This window comes from Apis laboriosa, unplaced genomic scaffold (assembly GCF_014066325.1).
Source record: "Apis laboriosa isolate Shangri-la unplaced genomic scaffold, ASM1406632v1 scaffold40_cov151, whole genome shotgun sequence".
NCBI lineage: Eukaryota > Metazoa > Arthropoda > Insecta > Hymenoptera > Apidae > Apis > Apis laboriosa.
The window spans coordinates 1,926,406-1,949,172 of NW_025223180.1; the positions used below are offsets into that span (position 1 = coordinate 1,926,406).

The window sequence follows — 22,767 nt, forward strand, 5'->3', positions numbered from 1 at the left end:
ATTTTTCTAAATAACGTTTAAATTATGAAATTAGAAATACATTTATAGGATTTTGGACACATAGATATAATTTTTTTTATGAAATTTTATTTATAAATATTGAAATTTTTAACATAAATAGTTCTTCGATCAACAATCTTTCATTGATATCAAAATAATATTTTATCTAAAAATTGACATAAATGTGTTTCGAAATAATATAACGCTTCACAAATTTTTATTTATTCTTTAAATTTGTGACGATTATGCAATTTCAAAATTTTATAAACGAAAACGTATCTAGAATTTAAATATTTAATATACATGTACGAACTCGCATTGTTTTTTTTTTCTCTCTTTTTTTCCAACTCTCTCATTCAAATTTCAATTTTAAATGTAATAATAAGTGCTTATTTAAATATAAAAATTTTGATAATTAATTTAATTGTTCATTTTGTTAAATTATTGTCTGAAATTAATAATTGCAAATATTTATAGTAATTATAGGAAATAATTTTACATAAATGTTCATTGAAATTAACATTAGAAAAACGATAAAATCAAAATTAATATCCGATAAGATCAAAATTAATATCCGATATACATTAACTATTTATTCTATTTGCTTGCGGTATATCGTGCGATTAAATACTAATATTAATACTGGTAACAGTTCATTTAATAGCAACAAATATGAAGAATTTGTACATCTTATTAAATCACAAAATTAGAAAAGAAAAATTATTATCGATTGTATACATATAAAAATATATTGTACATTTCTTAAATAAATTTTTCAGTAAGAAAAAAAAATCTATCTAAATAAATAATGTTATATATATTGAAAACTTAAATGCAATTTCTGTTTGCGCAAACAATTGAAATTTCATGCACTCATCACAATCGTTTGACTTTGGACAACATTACAGAAAAATTTGCAGAACCAACTTGTAATACATATTTTATAATTAACAATGGCAGTGAAAACGCTTTTGGCGTTGTATGTTATAAAAATACTTAACCGTGTCTCTCTTTGAATAAATTAATTTTAAGTAACAAAATATCGATGTTACGGATGATCTTGAAAAAAACTTCCATTAAATTCTAGCAATGGAAGGGATTTATATTATTCACACGATGAGATTCATTTCTTCCGAATGATTTGTATGTCCTATAACAAATGGCCAATTTCTTTTTGAAATCCTTTCCAATTCCCCTCGTAAAAGTTTTAAAAGATCGTCCAAGTATCGCAGCTCATGTACATCCTGTCGTAGTTTATTTGTATCAGACAAGATATCCGTTATTCTCTGTTCATCACACTGGTTAATAAAATAATAAAAAAATTTTATGAAATATTCTTTCTTTTATAAAAAAAAAAAATATATATATATATATCTTTAACACGTAAAAATTATTACTTGAAAGCTTTCTCGAAGATTATATATATCTCTATAGATATCTTTGTTGCTAGTTTGAAGTTTTTTTATCTTATTTTGAAGATGTTTTACTAAATGTTCTGGATTTTCGAGGACTTCCAACACATTAGCGTCCGTTTCAGTCGTCAGGGCCAGCCTGGTTAATTGATCGTGCGTAGACGTGCTGTCGTAAAAACGATCTTCCTCAAGAAGAATCGTAGCTTTCTCAGGATTTATGTCAAGTTCTTCAAGAATCGATACTACTTCATTGATGGCAGTACATCGTTCCTATAAAAAAGATTATCCCTATTTTTTCGAATTTGATCCAAAATTCATAAATAAAAAACATCAAAAATATGAATATGAAAATCAATCGACAAATTTCTATTGAATATTTTTAATTAAATTAGTATCGATATATAAATTTAATTAAAATCGCATCAACGATGCGTCTTTTAAAAAGTAAAACCTGCGAGTTATCTAGCTTGTAATCAGTCGTCGCCAATTCATCACTGAGACACAGAAATGTGTTTTGCAGGTCGCTGTGCGTATCCGAGCTCCAGTCGTTGCTCTGGATACCGGAAGTGTCCAACGAGGAACTCCGTGTCCCCATCTTTCCACAATCTTCCCACGTGATGTTCAATTTGTCGTAACTGGATCTCTTGCTGATCGAGTCTGGTGTTTGCAAGCTGCACGATTTATTATAATCAGATACGTCTTCCATTTTCGTTTCATTTTCATTATTCTTTGTCCCGATATCGTCGTTATAGATCCGCTTGTTATCCTTCCAACTATGCAAACCGATTGTCGATACAATTCCTTCCTTCGGCCTGTTCTCCGCGAAAGATTTCAGTTGCATCGCTGAAATTCATTTGAATGGAATGAAAAAAAAAAAAAAAGAAAAGAAAGAGAGAGAAAAAAATTAAAGATAAAAGGCAGCAATTGACAACAAAGGCGGGAAACTCGCATTGGATAAGAATAATCAAAACTGCTTCAAGGGATTGCAAAGTTCTCGTTGAAAAAAAAAAAAAAAATTAGATAGAGGACATTGTGTGGGACAAGTTTAAGAGTACAGGCGTTGAAATGAAAGTACGTCTAACGAGCATGAAGCGAGCCGATTTCACATATTGGTAAACCGCGAAACTTTACTAGGTCAGACACAATAGCCGGGTTATATTCAAGTTAGCTGACGGTAGGTTCGCATCGGAACAAGTTTGCGATCCGTTGTTGCACATTCTGCAAACAATTCCCTCTCCTTTTCTCTCTTTCCCTTATCCCTAAATACGTACCAGGCTGCTTCGAATCGATAAAACAGTTCAATTGCCGCCGGCAGCAAAACCCTTTCCGTGAATTTTCCTTTTCTTGCACGATTTTTGGCTGAGAGATGGACAAATAGCGAGGCGATGGCGTCAATATTCGATACTCCTGAGATCTGACCAATCTTTCCGGGGTGTAACACATGCCGTGTAACGCTTCCGACTTTGATTTCGAGTCGTTCGAGTATCTTTCATCTTCCATTAGAAATGGCGTGACGTCCTACAATTTGATCGATTTCTTAAAAATTGCATCGTCTTCGATCGTGGGTATTTAAAGGATAGATTGATGGAAAGCGGGAAAGTAATCGCGATGTTATTATTATTTCTATTACTAGGAACGAAATAGTTGTTCGAAAAAAAGAAAAAAACTATATCAACCACTTACGGATTCTTTTCTTATCGTATCTTGTTCGATAAGATTCAGATCCAAATTTTCGTGAATTAACGATGTAAGCTCTATTTTTTCGTAATTACATTCCTTACATTCCTGTTTGAACTCTTGCGCGAGAAAATAATTTTCAGTATCGTCCGAGTCTACGCAAGAGAACATCGATTCAGACGATCCCAAGGATAGACGGTCCTTGCTACTGGCGGATGTGGGCGATTTTAGATCATCCTCGTCGCTCAACCACCATCCGAAATCATCCTGCTTTAATATCTCTTTAAACTTCGTATCGCCGTTCGTCTCTCCTCTTAAACAGAACATCGTGGACGTATCTTTTGATCTTGCAATTTCTCTTCTGATTTTTCAATAAACGAGAATATCGTCGATTTAAATCTGAAATAAATCACAAAAATATTACGTGAATATTAAATAAAAAATTATTTGCAATAACATACATTTTGAATAATATTTATTTAATGGGGTTTCGAAATATATCAAATTGCTAAATTTTTAATTCGAAATAATAAGATTGCGCGAATATTATTCGTTTGCATGTGTACCGCATTCTTCGTGATTACATAACAATAATAATTTTATCTAACAACACAATGTCATTATTACGATATTTACATTTTGTCGAAGAACAACTTTCCTTTCATTTTTTCCATCTTTCATCATTCTTAAAATAACTCACATTCCTTATCGTTGTCCCGTTTCGAAAACCGAAACCGAACTACTTTCATCCTCTTGTTCGAACTTTTAAATTACTTCGATTGAAAGTGTACATTCAAAAAAGAAGAAGAAGAAGAAGAAGAAGAAGAAGAAGAAGAAGAAGAAAAGATTTCATTCCAAATAAAACGAATTAAAAATCAACATTGACGACATTTCCACGATATGAATTCACTTCTTTTCAACGTGTACGGAGAGAGAATCCAAACATCGAGTAAGCCATACTTATACGTACTACACTTGCTCGGCTTCTGGGGACTCGAAGACACTCTGGATGTACACTCGGGGACAGTTAAACTAAACGATAAATCGAACGATCGAGGAGGAAGGTTCTCATGGATCAGAATCGAACCACGTCTCCACGGTGGCGTCCAACTATTCCTCACGCGTTTCAACTATACGTGAAGTTAGGGTCATCGCAGTTCGCGAGCCTCGATTACGACGTATCTCGCCCGTAATCTATAACGCGTACGGTTTGACAGCCGTACGAAGCGCCGCTGCGGTTCGACTGTCTCTACGAAACACCGATTTCCTTCACCACTGGTCACCATGGGGACGCTAATTTAATAATCGGACGGGTTCTCGTTTCGTGTCGTCGCCGGTATGCGTTCGGTAACGTTTAGAGTCGATTAACGTCGCGTGTTCTCGCCTGGATCTCGATTGATTTATGGCCGATTAGATTCGGCCGCGAGAGAGAGAGAGGAGAACTGGTGAAATGAGATTTATGCACGCGTGGTTATGGTTGCCTAATAATTGGTATCGTTTTTTTTTTTCTACGAGCAACGTTGCACGAGATTGGTGGATAAAGTGACGAAAAGATGGATCGAAGAGTCGAGTAGTGTGAAGTTTGAGGGAATATCGCTTTTGCAATTTTATAATTTTCATTACGTTTTAATTCATCCTTACCTTGATCTTCGCGCTCATCTTCTTCTATAAACAAATCGATAACAACTATTAATACTATATCGTAACGGATTACTGTTTTCAAACATATCAATCTTTCACTTTTATCTAGAAATTATTATTATTATTATTGGTAATCAGTTGTTGCAACCGTACTCTATTTTTATAAGAACACACACACACACACACGCATCGAGTCAAAAAATTTTTCAACACGTTGAATTATCGGCACAAAAGTACAAAGTTCGATGCCAAACTTCACTTCAATAAAAACTAATAAATGAAATTAAACTTAATATCGATGGAAAAGGTATATAGTTTGTACGCGAATACTAGTTTAATGGAATTTCTTCGATGAACGATCGCGAGCAACAATGGATTCTGCAATCGGGCATGCACTGACCCATACTACGGTTTTTCCTCCACGGTTATAACACGGTTCCAACCAATGTGATGTATGTCGATGTTTGTTTTCGATATGGCCTAAATAAATATTGCGATAGCGGGCAATCAATTCTTATTGATGCGGCCGGTGACGTATTTGCGGGAGTAGGTTTTCTCGCGATAACTCGATGACCCGGGATTTCGCGATATGGATTTCCTGTTAGCAATGAGTCAAACCAGTGTCAATTCGAACTTTACTGATACGCGCGTGAACAGAAGCTTATCGTACGATTTGTATGTAAACATATATGAAAACTATTATATTGGGCGATTAGTTTTTACGTATTATGTGAAATATAACGGGTGACAAATTTTGTCATATTAAAACACGATGATTCATTTATGTATGTTTACGATTCGAAATAACGTTTATTCTTGAAAGCTATTTTAATTTTTTATTCATCATACGATGTTTCGAGATGATAAACATTTTTCAAAATGGAGTTTTGATCTATCAATATTTTTCTCTTATTTGTCTTATTTGATGTACAATCAATGTATCATTTTTTTAAAATAAATGTATTATCAAATGTTATATAAAATGATCGTTAAATATTATGGCATTTTTTAATTCTCTTGATGTTTCATTAATAATCTTCGATAATCTTCGACAATATCTGAATAAATTGCATCTAAATATTGAACGAGTATGTTATTTTTAAGCATTTAAACCAACGATACTTGTCGATAAGCCTTCCGTGTATAAATATATATTTTCACCGTTTGCACCAAACATTTTCGACGCAGATTTCGACACATTATCACTTCGTTTTATCTTTTCGAATGAATATGAAATTTTTTCGTCACGCGTGATATTTTTATTATAAAATTATATTGTAGATTGATGCAAAATCGTGACGCACACCGAGTCAATAGAAATAATAGAATGTGAATCATTCGTCCATTTTGTCGTGAATATCCCGTAGATATTATTCCAGATTAAAACAATAAATTCTCGTGTTTCGTAATTTTATCGTGACGGTAATTTTATAATAAACAATGTGATTAACTGAAGGAAATTATAGTGAATACCGATCAGGTATAGAACTAGCCACAATGATCAAAAGATATTCTCTTTTACGTAATAATATCGAGTTTCATAAACGAAATTAATATACTTTTAGAGAAAAAATTAATAATTTATATAATATATATAAATATAGATATGTAGATTGTTTTATATAGAAGTTTACGTATAAGCGTTGCTAATTAATATAATCGTGATTACGTAACGAGATATAAGAGTATCTAAAATGAAGGAATACATAAAAAGTTAAAAATTGATCTTAAAATATTAATATTTCTATAAAATTAATTTCACATTTTTGTACGTACCATAGTAGATTGTACCACAATTCGGTTTTCACTTGATTATAGCACTAATATCACGTATTTTACAAATTACTCCAATACACTAATTAGTTGTTAATTTCATTGTTAATCAAACACATATTCATTAATAATTACGATAATGCCATTAATTTTAATTCGTCACAATATCTATATAAATTGCGATATTCTTTCGAAAATATTAACTCTCACATAAAATAATTTCTTTAACCAAATTCAAATATTCTCGCGCTATTTAATTTTCATTTTATATGAAAACACATATTTCTCTTTGAGATTAAAAGCACAATTATGCAAATACACCACTTCACACCGCATAGAAGTCGAAACTTTAGTGAAATACGCCGGGCAATATGGAGTCGTATAAATCCGCCATCATGTGAGCCACGCAAGATAACGCGTTCGAGGTAGATTGTCTTTCTGATTTAACCGTTTTCTAATAGTCAGCTTGTGGTCTAGGGGTACGATTCACCACCGTAGATATAATTGGAAACAAACGGGTATTCGAGACTACATGCTGATTTTCATTTTTTCTGAGGGATTTTTTCGGTCAAAGGTTGACCCATTTCCATAATGGTATCGTTCCGCTAAAAATTTGAATTTTAATACCGTATTTAGGGCGAATATTCATAAGTGTGACGTCAAAAAGCCTTGATCACGGATAAAAAATAATTGCATGCGCGATAATGTTATCGGTGTTCGATCACTGCAATCAGATATAACGGGTGATTTACAAGATTTGATCATTGAATTATAGTTCTCTTGTAGTTCTCACGATGCATGAAGATCTATTTGAACGTATTGTGTATACTTTACTACATACAAGACAAGAATACAAAAAATTGCTGAATTTTCTAAATTACTAAAGTTTAGAAAATGCGTATAAATTAAAGGATTACGTGTATCATAAAAGTAATACAAAAGTAAATAAAATTGACTTGAAAATTATATTATTATGATAAATATTTAATCGAATACCATATCGATCAATTTTACGATTCACGAATAATTAAAGTATCTATTTTTTTTATAGTCATTATTCGATTAATTTATTTTCAAAGCCGAATTTATTATTTCGAGAACCATCCTATAGATGATTGACCTTAATAAAATTGTGATAGAGTGACCTTGAAGTACCGATAATCGAACCGATTATCTTCTAAATGATAACGATATTAAATTAAATCAATCGTGATTCATGCAGCGAAGTATGAAACTGCGTGACTGCATTTCGCGGTTTTGAATAAACAAGTTATTATTCTTTGGCGTGAAATGTAATCCATGAAACGCGTAATTATTTATATATCATTTTCATCTTTTTAAAAAATAAAGATATCAATCATAGTTTAATATTGTATCTGAAATGAAAATATAAATATTAATTAGATTAATTTTTATTTAAATTTTCATTTTTAATTTTAATTGTAATTTAAAATTTGTTAGTTTAATATTATATATAATAAGATTTTAATAACGAAAACTATAATAAAGTTTGAAAACAAAATTATAAATTTTCATTTAAGTACAATAATTGAGTCTCTAATATAGATATCAGAAGAATTTAATTTAATATGAACGATACTAGTTTATAGATGCAGCTGTATTTTATTTATTAAATTCCAACATAATTATATGTATAAAAGAATCGTAAACATTGATATTATTTATCAATAACTCACGTCAAAAATGCAATGGAATTTTCTTATTATTATTATGTAATTTTAAAAATTAATATCTTTTTTTCTTTTCCTAAAATATTTTTAGGTTATAAACTATTTCTTTCATTATTACAGAAAATATAATTAAATGTAAAATTTATATGTTGCATAAATAATAAAATTAAAATTAAAAAAAAATCATATAATTGTTTGTCTTTGTTATTTAGATTCGTAAATAAATAAATAAATAAATAAATAAATAATAATAATCTCATTAAAAATATCATACCTGTTTTTTGGCACAGTATAGAAATTCATTTTCATGAAGGTTGAAATGTGACTATGTTTTATTTTACAATAATGAAATTGTTTATTAAACTTTATCGCCATTCCACAATTTTAAAGATTATTTAAAATGCAAATAAATGTAAAAGTTTAAATCAAACAAATAAAATAAATTATGATAAATAAGAAATAAATACTCCAACTTCATTTAACACGTATGTATATTCAATGAATTCATTAAAACACTTAAAGAAATCACACGATAAATCCATTTTTAGCAATGATATGCTTTTAAAGATGCGGTCGCATAGTAAAGTCGATAGTAGGTCACGTGATGAGTACACGATCGATACATCGAAACGACGATTGTACAAGACGCGAGATTCCGACGCGAGAGGTCAAACATCGTAGAAGAAATCGAAAGATCGACGAACTTTCGAACGAGTAACGAAGAAATCGCTTGGTAAGGAGCGCACTTCCGGGTCCTCAAGGCGCATGTACACAAATATGGCGTCTTCGTGGAGGACGGTGGTGAGTGTACGCGACGTGGGGTTTGGCGGGGTTTGTCGGATCGATAGCGCGCATGAGAGTGCGCGAACACCTACGTCGGTGATCGTCGCAACCTGGCCGCCACCGTGAGTAGAGTATCCGGCGAGTATTCCCCGATGTCAATAGCGTACGTGCGTCCGAGTGACGAGCACCGATGCCGGTAGCTCGTCAACGAGATTCAAGTCGGTTGTGTGTGTCAATTTCGCGCGTTTCTTCGTATAAATACCGGTCAGTTTTCTATATTTGGATCGTGCTTCGATTGAAAGCCGATCATACGAACCTGTTCGCCGCGAGTGACTTTGATGTATAAGGTTATGTTCACGGTGGTTACGCGCGGAAGTTTCGCGGAAGCCGGTATGGAGTCTCGTTGAGAGAGAGTGATATGTCCGTGATGTCACGAGGCTCGCCCTGGTGCTGGGACGCACCAGGGACGAGAAAATCTATGCTTTTTCTAACCATCGCCATCCTTTTCGGCTTGTTGTCGCGAGGCATCGTCGGCGAGATAAATAAAAAATGTAAGTACCTGTCTATACTTTTCTCTTTCTTTCTTCTTTGCTGTTTTCACCGTCGATAATTATTAATTTACGCGTACCATATGAATCGGTATAGACGGAATTACTATTGTTTTAGAATCGAAATGTGATTTGAACGTTTCGTGTCATGCGCTTCGGAAATTGTTTTCCGAAGATGTTGCGATTTATTGAAAACTTCACTCACGTTTTATGACAATAGAACATATTCGAACTAATATTATTATTGTCGTTAATGCATTTTTAATTTTATTTTAATTTTTTTATCATTAATTCGTTTTAAATAATCGTATTAAAAAATTTAATACAAATTGAGTTTTAATAATTGAAACCTTTTTCTCCGTTAAAAGGTATTGCGTCAGATTCAATTTGTTCAGCACCGACCACTTTGCTCTTGAACATAACCATTCTGAAATATTACTTGGTAATTAATGCAAACAATACGCTCATCGTGGAAAGTTTAGATTAGAAAGTTGCGGATGCTCATAGACAACAAAAAAGAAGTTAAATTATTCTCGAACTTTAATTAAAGTAGTACAATTGAAAAAATATGTCGAGTTTCGTATTATTTTGAATTTATTTAGTTTTAATGACAATATATATTTTCATCGAATCTAAATTTTTTCGTGTAAACAATTTTAATTCGATCAAATTAAATTTAATTTCAAGAAATTTATTCATTTCGTGCAAAATTATTTTTTTCGTATTATATTTAGCGATTATTTTTGTTGTTTCTAACCTATGACGAAAACCACGTGACAAGAAACTATTCACTGTATATGAAACTATACTATATATATATGATATATGATATATATTCTTTGCAAACTTATTATCAAATCAAAAATTATTAACATTATTTAACACGTAAAAAATTATTTTGTTTCATCGATTAGAAAAATATTGAAAAAACGTTTTACTTTGTTGATTCATTATAAAATATAATTATTCCGAATATGTAAAATCATATGTAACATCATATTATCATGAACATATATATTAATAAAAAAAAAATTTAGTTTAAAAGAATAACAAAATAAAATTTACTATGTATTTGCCATTTCAAAATAGGTTTTTAGTTTAAAAGAACTTTGACTTCTTCATTGAACTGGTTGCGTGCAATGTATATCGATCAGTTGCACGTTTGTTCAGTCGTTACTACATCGCTTTTACGACTGTGTAACCATTATAATTGCTGAAACTCATTGTTATGTTGCTTATTGAATGTTAACAATGTGGAATTTTAATTTTTAATTCTGCATGGTTTATAATTATTTGAACGAAAGAATTATGTATACGTATATTTCTGTGAATGAACACATTACTACAGTTACAAGAGGATTGATTTATTACAAATTTCATTGTTAGAAATTTGAACATATATATTTTCTGTAACAATTATATTTATTAATTCTTATCTCGTATTAATATCAACAAGATTTATAATTTATAAATTTTCAATATATTTTAATCTGATTAAAAATTTCATAGAGGGAGATTCGAAGTTTCAGCAGAGCAGAATCTCTTATCGAAAAGGGATTACTATCTCTTAGTACTTTGAGTAAACTTAAAATAGGTAATTTTGATTTATTAATACGATTATCGATTCAAGAATAAAAAAGAAGATTGGACTAGAACGCAATAAGAGGAAGCAAAAAGAATGCAATTTAGTAGGTGACTCTAATGCGAGTCTTGAATATTAATGTTGCATAAGCATTACCCAAAGTTGCACTTTACTTCTTTCTAGAGCATTTAGTGCTTACTTTAGATGCATTTAGTCGGCGTAACCGGTGGTAAAATTTCGTGTTAATTTTACGTTTCTCGACCATTTGCAACCATGAAACATTATGCAAAATAAATAGGGATTACTTTGAAGACATCAATGTGATGATAATCTTTTTTTTTTTTTTTGGTATTATCGGTCGTCTTTCGTCTGCATTTTACATGCATTCTATTATTGTATACCAAATATATATTGTAAAGTTTCGTCGTTAAATATTAAGCGTAGATCGATATTTCAATGATTTTAATATCGATTTAAACAGAATTTTGAAAGAACCTCGCATTTGTTATTAAAATATTTTTTGCTGTTTCAAAGTATAATTGACATTAACTTAAAGATAAGCGCAATAAGACGAATTTAATAAAGCAACGAGTTAGAATACAAAATTAAATTAAGCTCAGAATATTTTTCTACGTTGAATGACTATTGTTATCGAGGGTTGGCGCAAATAATCTCCGTTTCATGTTGAACTCGATTCCTTCCTTTCATTTCTCCCAGTTATTAACTGTTCAATCGGTCATACGTATATCACTCGGTTTACTTTCCTTTGTACCAGTTATTTTGTTAATTTCAACCCTCATCTCGAGGATTCTCTCTTTTCCTGGCTTTAATAAACTTTCGTCTGTTTCCTCCGGCTTTCCTTATACATTTTACGTGTTCACAAAGCCTTCCAACCCACCGAAATTCCGCGCAAAGCTTATCATTTTCGTTCCCGGGATAACAAGGGAAATAATAAAATATTCCATTATTCGAAGAGTTATTCATTAACCGACACGAGATTTTTTATAAACATAACATACACATTTGATTTTCGTCTCATACCCTTTTGCCTTTTACTCGCTTTTTTTTTTTTTTTAAATTCTATCACGGTTTTAAATTCGATTAAATTTTTCTCACTCTCACGCTCCACCACTCGATCGTCCCTTGAAATTTATTTGTCACGAATTCGAACGAAACAAATCTGCGCGGTATTAGATTTCAATTAGAGTTCATGGAGAACGACGACACGTGGATTTCGAAAGACATGATATATCGTTTTCGCGTGCGTAAACAGAGATATTCGCCTCGTCCATGTTTTTTATTATTCTCGTGAAAACGCAAACCTGACGTTACATCAATGATGGATTAATTATTGTTTTTTTTTTTTTTCAATAAACGCTCGTCCATTTTCAAGAAAAACGAAATGAAAAAAATTTATCGCTTGAAATACATTAATTGGTAATATTGTTGCCCGACCGATGACAACAAATCCAATCCCGAAACCGTCTTTTCATAGAGCGGGGAAAATAGTTTTCCTCGAGTCGAAAGGAAAACTGTATCCAGCAACGGTCGTATATTTTCGTGGTGTGAAATTATAGCGGAGTTGGTAGAGGCCTCGGTAAACGAGCGAGCTGTCATGCGAAAATTGCTGTAATCACGGCAAAGTTAGCGGAACAACGTTAATTGTTTGCTCCAGCGGCAGCAGGAAGATTACCGCGTTGCCGCGGCCAGTACACGACGAACGTGACACGGACCGATAAACGAAGCTAATTACGACAGTCAAATTAGCTCGGACGAACAGCCGTACCGCATTGATTTCGCGGTCATGTGCGATCGATCAATGTTCATATAACGTCGATCGAGACCTACGCCTATCATAATTACTCGTATCTCTTGTTATCGTTTCTTTACCAACGATCAAAGCTTTTCGTTGCGTCGAACAGCAAACCTTGCCCTCTGATATTTTTCTCAATACGCGGTTCGAGTTGTGCGAAAAATTTTCGATCGAGATTTATCGAGTCTATCATCAAAGATCGTAGCTTTCGTTGCGTTGAATAGCAAATGTAGTCTCTGATATGTTTATAATGTATGTAAAAAATATTTAGAAAAAATAATTTTCGATCGAGAGCCTATCATCAAGGATTGTAGCTTTCGTTGCGTCGAACAGCAAACCTTGCCCTATGATATTTTTCTCAATACGCGGTTCGAGTTGTGCGAAAAATTTTCGATCGAGATTTATCGAGTCTATCATCAAAGATCATCAAGATAGCTTTCGTTGCGTTGAATAGTCTCTGATATGTTTATAATGTATGTAAAAAATATTTAGAAAAAATAATTTTCGATCGTATCATCAAGGATTGTAGCTTTCGTTGCGTTGAATAGCAAATGTTGCTCTATGATATTTTATATACGCGGTATCGAATTGTGCGAAAAATTTTCGATCTAGATCTACGTAGCTTTCGTCGCGTTAAAAGATTAAATGTTGCTCTCTGATATGTTTATAATATGTATAAAAAATATTTAGAGGAAGTAATTTTCGATCGAGAGAGCTATGCCTATCATCAAGGATCGTAGTTTTCGTTCGAAGAGTAAATATTTTGGTTTTTGGTTAATTAAATATTATATTTTTTTTGGTTTATTTATATTTCATTTAAACAAGGGGGACCGCGCCGAAAATAAAATTTCCTTTAAAAAGGAAAACGAGGCCGATGCAGTTTCCAGTATCTCGAACATAAATCGGAAGAAAAGGGTTTCGCTTCGTTTAAAAGAACTCGATCGGCTTTGATCGGTAGACGTTCAGTATAGCTTTTTTTTGCGCGATAGCTCTCTCTCTCTCTCTCTCCCATGTAGCATCGATTTTCCCGTGGTCCGTATAGATTTTCACCTTTGTAGAAAGTGTCGCGCACTCGACGAACCCACTGCTTTTCTCTTCTCGTCCCAAGTACCCTTGCTCTATATTTGCGAGTGTTCATCCTTCTGTCTTACAACTACCTGCTCCTGCTTCGAGTGCTCCACTAGATAGTCTTCCTCCTTTTCCCCCGTTTGTTAATCGTTAACATTTATCGATTTCTTTTATCGATGATTACGGTAATTAAAATTCGAATTGATTCCACTAACTACTTTTATTCGATTTTAATCGAATAATTTAATTTTATTATTCCCTACGATATTTTTATTCTTCTTATTGTATATTTCACACACGTTCGATCTTCTAAAATTGATAATTAACACAACGAAGCAGAGATATTCGTTTTATTAAAAAATTGTATCGCGTTTTCTCGTGATATGGTAAGTGTCGCGTAAAGCCAAAACGGGCTTTTAAACTCTCCAGTTGAGATTAAACTACCTATCGTGAGGCCGCCTTTAAGCTCGGCTTAGACTTTAAGCTTTGGCAGAGCAGCCCTAGGCAAATAGTTTTGATTGATAATGGACTAGGAGAAACATCGTAATAGATTGAGTACAAAGGGGGAACTAGCCAGGTTCAAGTTTCTGCTATAATACTAAAGTGGTATAACAGGATTATTAGATTATTATTGCCTCGATCTATATTATTCGATCGATAGAAATATCTAATCGCTTGGACAAGTGGAATTTTCTAAAATAAATAAACTGTTTAAATATATATATATATATATACATCACTCGAGACACGGTTTCGATCCTAACGAAAATTACGACGTTGCATTGTATCGATATCTCAGATGATCGATAAAAATTTCGAGATCTCGAATTTCGAACTCGATCGAAACGAAAAATTCTTTCCTGGCAATAAAGTTTCGAGCGTTTCATTTATTTTTTTTTTTTTTTTTTCGAGCGAAGACGATTTCTCTTTCACGCCGGCCACCGGAACCACCGGTTATATACTTCTGTTTCTTACATTCTCCCTCCCTCTCACCCTTTCTCTCACTCGTTCCACTTCTTCCTTCCTCCCTTCCGTGGCTACCCTTGTCACTGTCTGCCGGCTTGATTTCTTGCTAAACTCTCCACCGGTAAGAAACTTCGCATCCGGGAAGGAGTGACTCGCTCTTTCCCCATTTACTTATCCCCCGGGATAGTCGCGGTGCGCCCAGACTGTGCATCACAGCCGACAACGGCCCTTCGACTTGGCAAAATTCCACTCAATTTCCGTGGAATTCACGTGCGGCCGACAGACCGCGAAATTCCTTCCCTTAAGATGATCGAGGCCGTTGAGTTATGAACGATCATTCTTGTCACTTTTCTTTTCCTTCTTTCCTCCTCCTCCTCGTCTCGTTTCGACAGACTCTCTCTTGTCCCGTGACGTCACTCGTTAGACTCGTACGAATTACGTATCTCGTATTTCAATTTTCAAAACTTCGAATTCTATTCCATTATTTTCTTTCTTAAATTGTGAATAATCGTTTAACGCACTCACTTGAGTTAAGTCGCGTTTAAGAAAACGTGAGACCTGCAATTTTCTATATAAATACAATTGAATGTACTGGTTAGACAGTGTTGTGCTTACTCTCGCCCGAAAATGTGGCTACAATTAGTCTTTTTGCATAAGACTATATTTTTTTGTATTTTTTTCAAGATTTGTTAATGTTCTTAGATATTTTAAGAAAATAGAGAATAAAAAAATTGGTGGAAAAACGATTGCTTCCGAATTTTTAATTGGTGCGTTAAAAACCCCTCGTTTTCAAAAAACGAATAGATTTTACGCTCGCTTTACCCATCTCATCCGATAGATTGGATGGCGCATTTTAATCTCTCCATGGTTCCGAAAAAATGGAAGAAAGAAAAAAAAAAATGATCGAACCGTTAAATTCTTTCGACGATTTATCAACAGCTTGTTCACGCGAAATTTTCTTTTCTTTTTGTCAAATTTTTTCTCAAAGCAAAAATAATCAACCATCTCCAGCCATTCCTAGACCTACCCTCTTAACTATCCCCCTGACAAAGAAACGCTTCCACGAATGGGACGAGTGAGAACGAAAACATTCTTCCCTCTTCGACGTAAATAACGAAACGATTCTTGCGAACGGTCAAAAAAGAAGAAAAGAGGGGTCGCGGATCGATGGATTCCCACAATCGCTGCGCCCAATTTCGAAATAGATTCAAGCTTTTTCACGGTAGCCCATGAAACTTTCAAATTGAAAGCCGCCAAGCTGTAACACGGAGCGGCAGCTTCCAATCGTTATATCGAAATATCCTGGCGCGGGAATTAGCAACAGCGAGGGGCCGAGGGCCGATCGCTGGCGGCGCTGTGCGCCCACCTCGCCTGTCGCTTTCTCGATTTCCTCTCTTTGTGCCCCACCTCAATTACCGAGGCTGCTCGTATCGGTAACTTGGAGACGGCCAATCTGCCTCCACGAAATCAATTGAAAGGTTCGATCTTTGGATCTTTGGATCTTTCATCGAGTTCTTCACCAGGCCAATTTCTCGCCTCCTTATATTTCACGCTATTATATCCTTCGATCTCGCCAAATATTCGCCTTTGATCGATCGATCTTTTGGTGGTATTGTTTCAAAGTTACGATCCAAAGTAAATTCGATTAAGTTAGGTTAGGGTTAATGTATATAGAATGTCCAGTTTCTAGTATTAAAATTAGGTATAAAAATATATTGCATATTTTTCTTTATTCCTAGTATTCAGCTCTTTTATGTTGAAATAATATCCCTGAGAATCAGAGTGGAGGGAGAGAGGTTAATCTTTCATACTGTTGCCTTGTTTTGTTGATTCTTTTGATGAGAGAATTTGTTGACAAAAAATTAAATTTGAGATAACAATAATCATGTATTATTTTTTTTTATTACAATTTTCTATGAAATAAGAATGGAATTATAAGATAATTTTATTATATATGTATTATAAAAAAATTGTAAATTGAACACGAGATAAGATGGTTATTAAGTTATCAATTATATTATATACTCTTATTCTCACAAATACCATTAGGTAATTGACATTCAAGGATTCCATTTGATGACTATTAGAATGCATTTTGTATTTAATTACTTATCGTATAAAGTGTTTTTAACTGGAATTTTAATGGAAACATTTTTCTATATTCGTTCATTTTAATGCAATAAATTAATGTCAGATTTATACGCATCTTAATTTGCAATCCAGATAGAGTGTTTAATCTTCTTTAGCAAAATGCCGCGAAAAGTTGTCGATTCTTGTCTCGAACGGAGAAAAGAATAATCTTTACGCATTAAATTTATCATATCGTACTTCTTCGATTTATCCTCCGTTTTTCTTTTTCTTCTTTGAGAGCATCGGTGCATCGATGCATCGTAAGCTTTAATACAGTTCAATCTCTCGAGAGCAATAGATCTATTTTCGAGGAAAAATGTGGAACGTTTCTTTCGTCTTATCTTATAAACGAAGTACATCGAAGTGCATTTTTTGCAAATATTCGTAGATATATGCGTGATAGATAATAAATTGTAAAATTATCATTTATCAAAAAAAAAAAAAAAAAAAAAGAGAATAATAATGCAATTAAAAAATTCTCATATATTTTTTTTTTTCTTTTAAACCAAATTTTAAAAACAAAGAGCAAATTGTAGCAAGATCTTAAAGAACCAGCACGCGATACACTTTATGAAATTTTAATTTAAATACTTGAGGTTGAAATTCCTAGCAACGTTATGTATACACACATTCCTAGCATAGATGCGTGTGGATGCTCGGGACGGGTTACGCAATTCACATCTCCCCCTGACCTAGTATATTGGCACACAAGCGTAGCAAATATTAAAGGAATTTGTCCCCTTTTACGTAAATACATTCTTGTACTTCTCCTACGTTCTTGTCAGATGTATTCCATTTCCTCCAGTTCTGTTTCCACTACTTTTAAACTTCAACGAATTCCTCCCTATATTTGAGGGATCACACACGTTTTCTTACTTCGGACGAGAAAGGAATTTCTTTTTCTCTCATTCCAGAGAATTACCACCGTTATGTTGTCTCGATATAATTCTCTTTATGAATCGCATAATAACATTTTACTGGAGAGCTATCAGTATTATCCACGTTATATATTTGTCTAGTGGGTTTAATTAACCTTGTTTTCCAACTTTGAGCGTGGTAAGTAACCGAGTCCAAGGGAATTAATATTCCCCCGGAACCGAACAAATCGTAAACAGAAGAAATTTTAGTGGTGAAATTGGAGACGTATCGAATATCCCTTTCCTTCTTTCTTTCCTTTCAATTTATCGACGCTGCGCATGACCATAACGTTCGTTCATTTCGTTAAGAAATTCGTCGACTCTCGAATCTTAGTTCAACCTCTCATCAAAATTTACCCTCGTTTCATTCGAACGAAATACTTCCCTTCGCGTGGGTATACATTCTTCCGACCTCTTTTGCGCGCCCGCTCATTCACAGTGCGTTTTATCGCGCTCTCTTTGCAGTAGTGGATCGACGATCCGTTATTAAAAGAAACACGTTCGACAGTGTCGACGTCGTCCAACGTCCTCCGCACGTCGTCGTTGCACGGAACGGGACGGCCACCGCCAATGGGCCACCGCCATTCGCGCGAACATTTTCGAAAAGTGCATTGACGTCATTACTAAGCAAGTATTTACTTCGTTTCATTCACGTTTCATCCGGTATTCATAGAAAGCCCCCCTGGATCTGGCATTCCGGCGCAAAGAGAGCGTTTTCCTCAACAGGCGGCAACCAGCGGAAAGTTAAGGGAAAGGAAGTCGAAGGGGGAGGGGTCTCTTTGAGGGAGAGGGAAGGGAAGGGGAGGGGTTGAAAATTGAGACTGCATCTATCATCCTGAAGCTACCTCAAAGAAACCGAGACGTCTCGGTCGAAGGAGGTAGCTCGGCTAAGGTAAATGTTGTCTCACCTCGCCTGCTGGGCGTACGAGGGCAGTGCAAACAGATCCTACGGCCATATTTAATGTTTCCTCGATGCCAGCAGGACTGAGCACTCACCAGGAGGAGGCACCTGATGGAAACCTGAAAGATTTTTTTTCCCCTCAAATCTTGGCTGTCGCCTGAATGAGAAAGCGCATCGAATGGATGATCATCTTTTCGAAGCAATTCGAATTTCATTTTTTTTTTTTTTTTTTTTTTTTTTTGGAATCGTCTTCGATGAAAAATACGTTTCACTTTTACGAAAAATTGCCTCGTTCGTCTCGTGAAATCGATCGTCTTAATTTGCTCGGGGATCCGAAAGATTTTTTGTTACCCTCGAACAGAGTTGGGTATTAATTCAAATTGAAAAATAGAAATTAAGTTAAATTAAGTTAAAAATTCTCATATAATCTCGTTTGGTTTTATTACAATTATTTGCAATTATTATTATGTTTCGAACAATAAATTATCGAAGTAACTATATTCGTAACTTCAAATATTAAATTTTCCCCATCACTGTCCTCGAATTTTGACTCTCTGATTCCTCGTTTTCGATGAATGACCATCGATATTTAAAATTATCTTTTCGAATTGCCTCGAATTCATTTTTGGAATTGTTTTCAATGAAAGATACGTTCAATTTTTACGAAAAATTGCCTCGTTCGTCTTAATTTGAAAACTCGAAAGATTTTCTTTCGTATTAAAATCTTTTTCGTCTAAGTGAAAAGTGCCTCGAACGATTTCTAATTAATTTCTCGTTTTCGATGGATGACCATCGATATCCTCATCGTTTGAAATTACGGGATTTCCTCGAATTTATTTTTTTTTTCGAATTGTCTTGTATGAAAAATACGTTCAACTTTTGCCGAAAAATTGCCTCGTTCGTCTCGTGAAGTTTTAATTTGTCTCGACCGTCCACCGTGGCGTAAAATATTGTGAAATAAGGTTGACCATGATCCATTTATATTTTCCGCGTGAACAATTTCGACTAAATGCCATCTTAATTCTTTCTATCTTCCCCGCTCCTGTTCGATATATGTCGCCGTATATTTCAAGTGTCTTTCTCACGAACGAGGAGACCAGCGGTTAAGTATCTTCAGACGGTGGAGTAGGGACAAGAAAAAGCAAGGTCCACGGACAAATGGTTCATGGACACTCGAAATGGATTTCCAATGTTCGTGGATACCAGTCCATTTCACGTTTCAATGATAACGTAATTCCGAATCAAAGTGTAACCAATCAAGTAGTTTTTTTTTTTTTTTTTTTTTTTTTTTGCTTCCGATTTATCGATAGGAATTATCGTTGTGTCAAAAATTTATAATATTCGTTCGGTGTTGGAAAAAATATCGAATTGTATAATGTTTTAAATTTTACTCGGATCTATGAATAATTGGATCTCTTTCTATTTACCTGGAATATTTTTACAATGCTATTTGTAATACAATTCGTTTAAAATTTATATATAATTTGTTAAGATAAGGTAATTTAATTAAGGTATATTACAAACGGTGAAGTATCATTTTAAACACGATCAATAGAAGGTAAATAGACGAGAGGGGGAGGGGGTTCAATTGTGTTTAAGTAATTGAATAAATTTGTAAAGCGTATTGATATCAAAATACCGCGAACTAGGGCAACGTTAATAAAATCCTACTTATTAAGAGAGCTTTAATTAATTAAACGAGATTATATTCGAAATATTACCTGGATATTTTAAATATGTTACAATTTACAAAAGTGAAAATGAATTTATCGTAGCATCGATAACAATAATTTAATATTTTAACAATTATCCGAAATGAGAGAATGGTATACTTTTACTCTATCAGATGCGCATTAACGATTAATTACACGAGATAATTTGATAGAACGTAACACCATTAATTAATAAATCCCCCCCCGTAAAATACATCGATTTTACATTTTACGTTAAGTCCATCCAAATATCGTAAAATATATATCCCCGCAATATTACACTTGATCAATTTATTTTCTCCACTTCGTTTCGATCCTCGATCCCCCTCCAAATTTCCACGAATCCGCTTATCGATCACCGCGCATCTTCGACTCCGTCCACCCGCTCGGACGTTTCGCATCGCGTCGTTCGATGGTGAAAAGAAGATCTAAAAATATACAAAAGCGAGTTACGGAGTTATCGATTTCTCTTTCTTCATTTGCGTGCTCCCGCCGTCTGTGCTTTTGTCTTTTTGAGCTGTTTGTCCTTTTCGAACCTTCCGGCAATTCGGAACAGTGCGCGTCAGAAGCAGACCCTTTCATCCGTGCCGTGGGTATTATCGCGCACGCCATCTGCACCTACAACCCTTTCCCGCTCCTCCACCCTTTCCATCCTTCTCTCTCTCTCTCTCTTTCTCTTTCCTTCCCTCTTCCTACCACGCAGCCCACCTACACACTTCCGTTTTTCCGGTGCAACCCTCTTCTTCCACCCTGCACGAGTACGTACGTACGCGGCTGCACTCGAAACGATGTTGCCTGGTGCACGGGCGGCACGTTCAATAGATATCAAATGATCAATGAGACACTCGTCGAAAATACACGAGAAAAATATGTCCCTTCGAATTCGTGCTATACACGTCACGATGATGATACCTCGGACGAGACAGACGATTAAGAAATAAAATTGAATAGGAGGGAGGGGTTATAAGAGGGGATGATCCGAATTTTGAATATCGTGTAAATATAAATAATGTCTGATTTATGATGGTATATTATGTATATTTTAATTTTTATTTGATTTTTATTTGATTCAATCGTTCAAGTATGAATAAGAGCGCAGTGATTTTCGAATCTTTTATCTTTGACATTAAATATTTTGTAATTTTACTTTTTTTCGTAGAATGGATATTTTTGGATCGTTTTAATTTTAGAAATTTAATTTTTAAAATTCTTCTCTACCAAAGATAAAACGATATATCGAACGAAATGTTCCATTTTTTTTTTTTTCTTTATTTTTTCAGTGTGTTATGTTATAGAATATTCAGTTTGAATTTTCACGGAATTGAAATATTTTAAATATTGCGTTAATTAAATTCGTTGAAATATGAAGAAATGTGAAATTACTGCAATTGCAAGATCGAGATCAACAGATTATGTGAACTTACCGTATAACGTAGAATTAAATATTTTCATTCGACGTTAGTCAGAGTAGAGGCAATTTCTTTTTAAATTAAATAATTTTAAATAGACGACACGCGAGACATACTCATATTTAAAAGATATTTAATTATTTTTCTAGTTTCTTAATAATTTCACAGAAAAAAAAACTTTAATAACAGCACTTTAATAAGCACAAGAATATACTTGAAGCGAACTTGCTTCCAAAATGATCAAATAAATCATTTTCACATCTTGTTCGAATGTTATTCAATAATAATCGAGAAACATGTAAAATTTGCAATTTCTGGGGTTAAATTTATCGATATCCGTGCCATTTTCGCCTCAATTAACTCGTGTTGAATTTAGAAAATACCCTCGAACTCGTATCCGTGCTATCAAGACGCGAAGAAACAAATCGAATAACTGTAATGCCATTTACCGGAATGGCGAGGGCGAAGGAAGAGGCAAAGAGGTCTATGGGAAAATTCATTCTCCTGGAATACGGCCCTACGATCTTGCTATATCCTGTCGAGCGATAAATTCAATATGTCTTCCCCGATACCCCTTGAGAACCAACCATTGGTATACGTATATGTGAAAGATACGCCACATGCTGACATGCATCAAACATACGCTCACTTGTAACGCGACCACGCATTTCGAGTATTGCGTATTTCATTATTTTTTTTCTTTCCATTTCTTTTCATTTCTTTTCTTCTTTTTTTTTTTTTTTT

General features: G+C 33.9%; 2 protein-coding genes across 5 annotated transcripts in view; one reads left to right on the top strand and one right to left on the bottom strand.

Moving 5' to 3' along the window:
• Nucleotides 1-607: 607 nt before the first annotated feature.
• Nucleotides 608-6,885, bottom strand: LOC122715771. 4 transcript variants are annotated; one of them, XM_043938208.1, is made up of 6 exons: nt 6,507-6,885; nt 3,096-3,488; nt 2,684-2,930; nt 1,864-2,255; nt 1,398-1,682; nt 608-1,298 (listed from the first exon to the last, which is right to left on the bottom strand). In XM_043938208.1, exons 2-6 carry the CDS (start codon nt 3,414-3,416, stop codon nt 1,110-1,112), a joined length of 1,434 nt encoding a protein of 477 aa, XP_043794143.1. In that variant the 5' UTR covers nt 3,417-3,488; nt 6,507-6,885; the 3' UTR covers nt 608-1,109. The 4 variants fall into 4 exon arrangements, with proteins under 4 accessions (XP_043794143.1, XP_043794142.1, XP_043794144.1 ...); XM_043938207.1 differs by lacking the exon at nt 6,507-6,885 and adding an exon at nt 4,731-5,555; XM_043938209.1 differs by lacking the exon at nt 6,507-6,885 and adding an exon at nt 4,060-4,695.
• A 2,514-nt stretch (nt 6,886-9,399) lies between these two features.
• LOC122715930 overlaps nt 9,400-22,767 on the top strand; it is a 188,745-nt gene continuing 175,377 nt past the window's right edge. Inside the window, exon 1 of the mRNA XM_043938527.1 lies at nt 9,400-9,528. Within this exon, the coding sequence (XP_043794462.1) occupies nt 9,405-9,528 (124 nt within the window). The 5' untranslated portion in view covers nt 9,400-9,404. The remainder of the gene's footprint in view (nt 9,529-22,767) is intronic.

Bases quoted from the DNA above. Each gene is read 5' to 3' on its own strand.
- LOC122715771 (XM_043938208.1), bottom strand. From the start codon at position 3,416: ATGTTCTGTTTAAGAGGAGAGACGAACGGCGATACGAAGTTTAAAGAG. The intron at 1,683-1,863 runs GTTTTACTTTTT...TCTTTTTTATAG, and splicing joins ACAAGCTAGATAACTCGCAG to GAACGATGTACTGCCATCAA. The intron at 1,299-1,397 runs GTAATAATTTTT...TTTATTAACCAG, and splicing joins ATCTTCGAGAAAGCTTTCAA to TGTGATGAACAGAGAATAAC.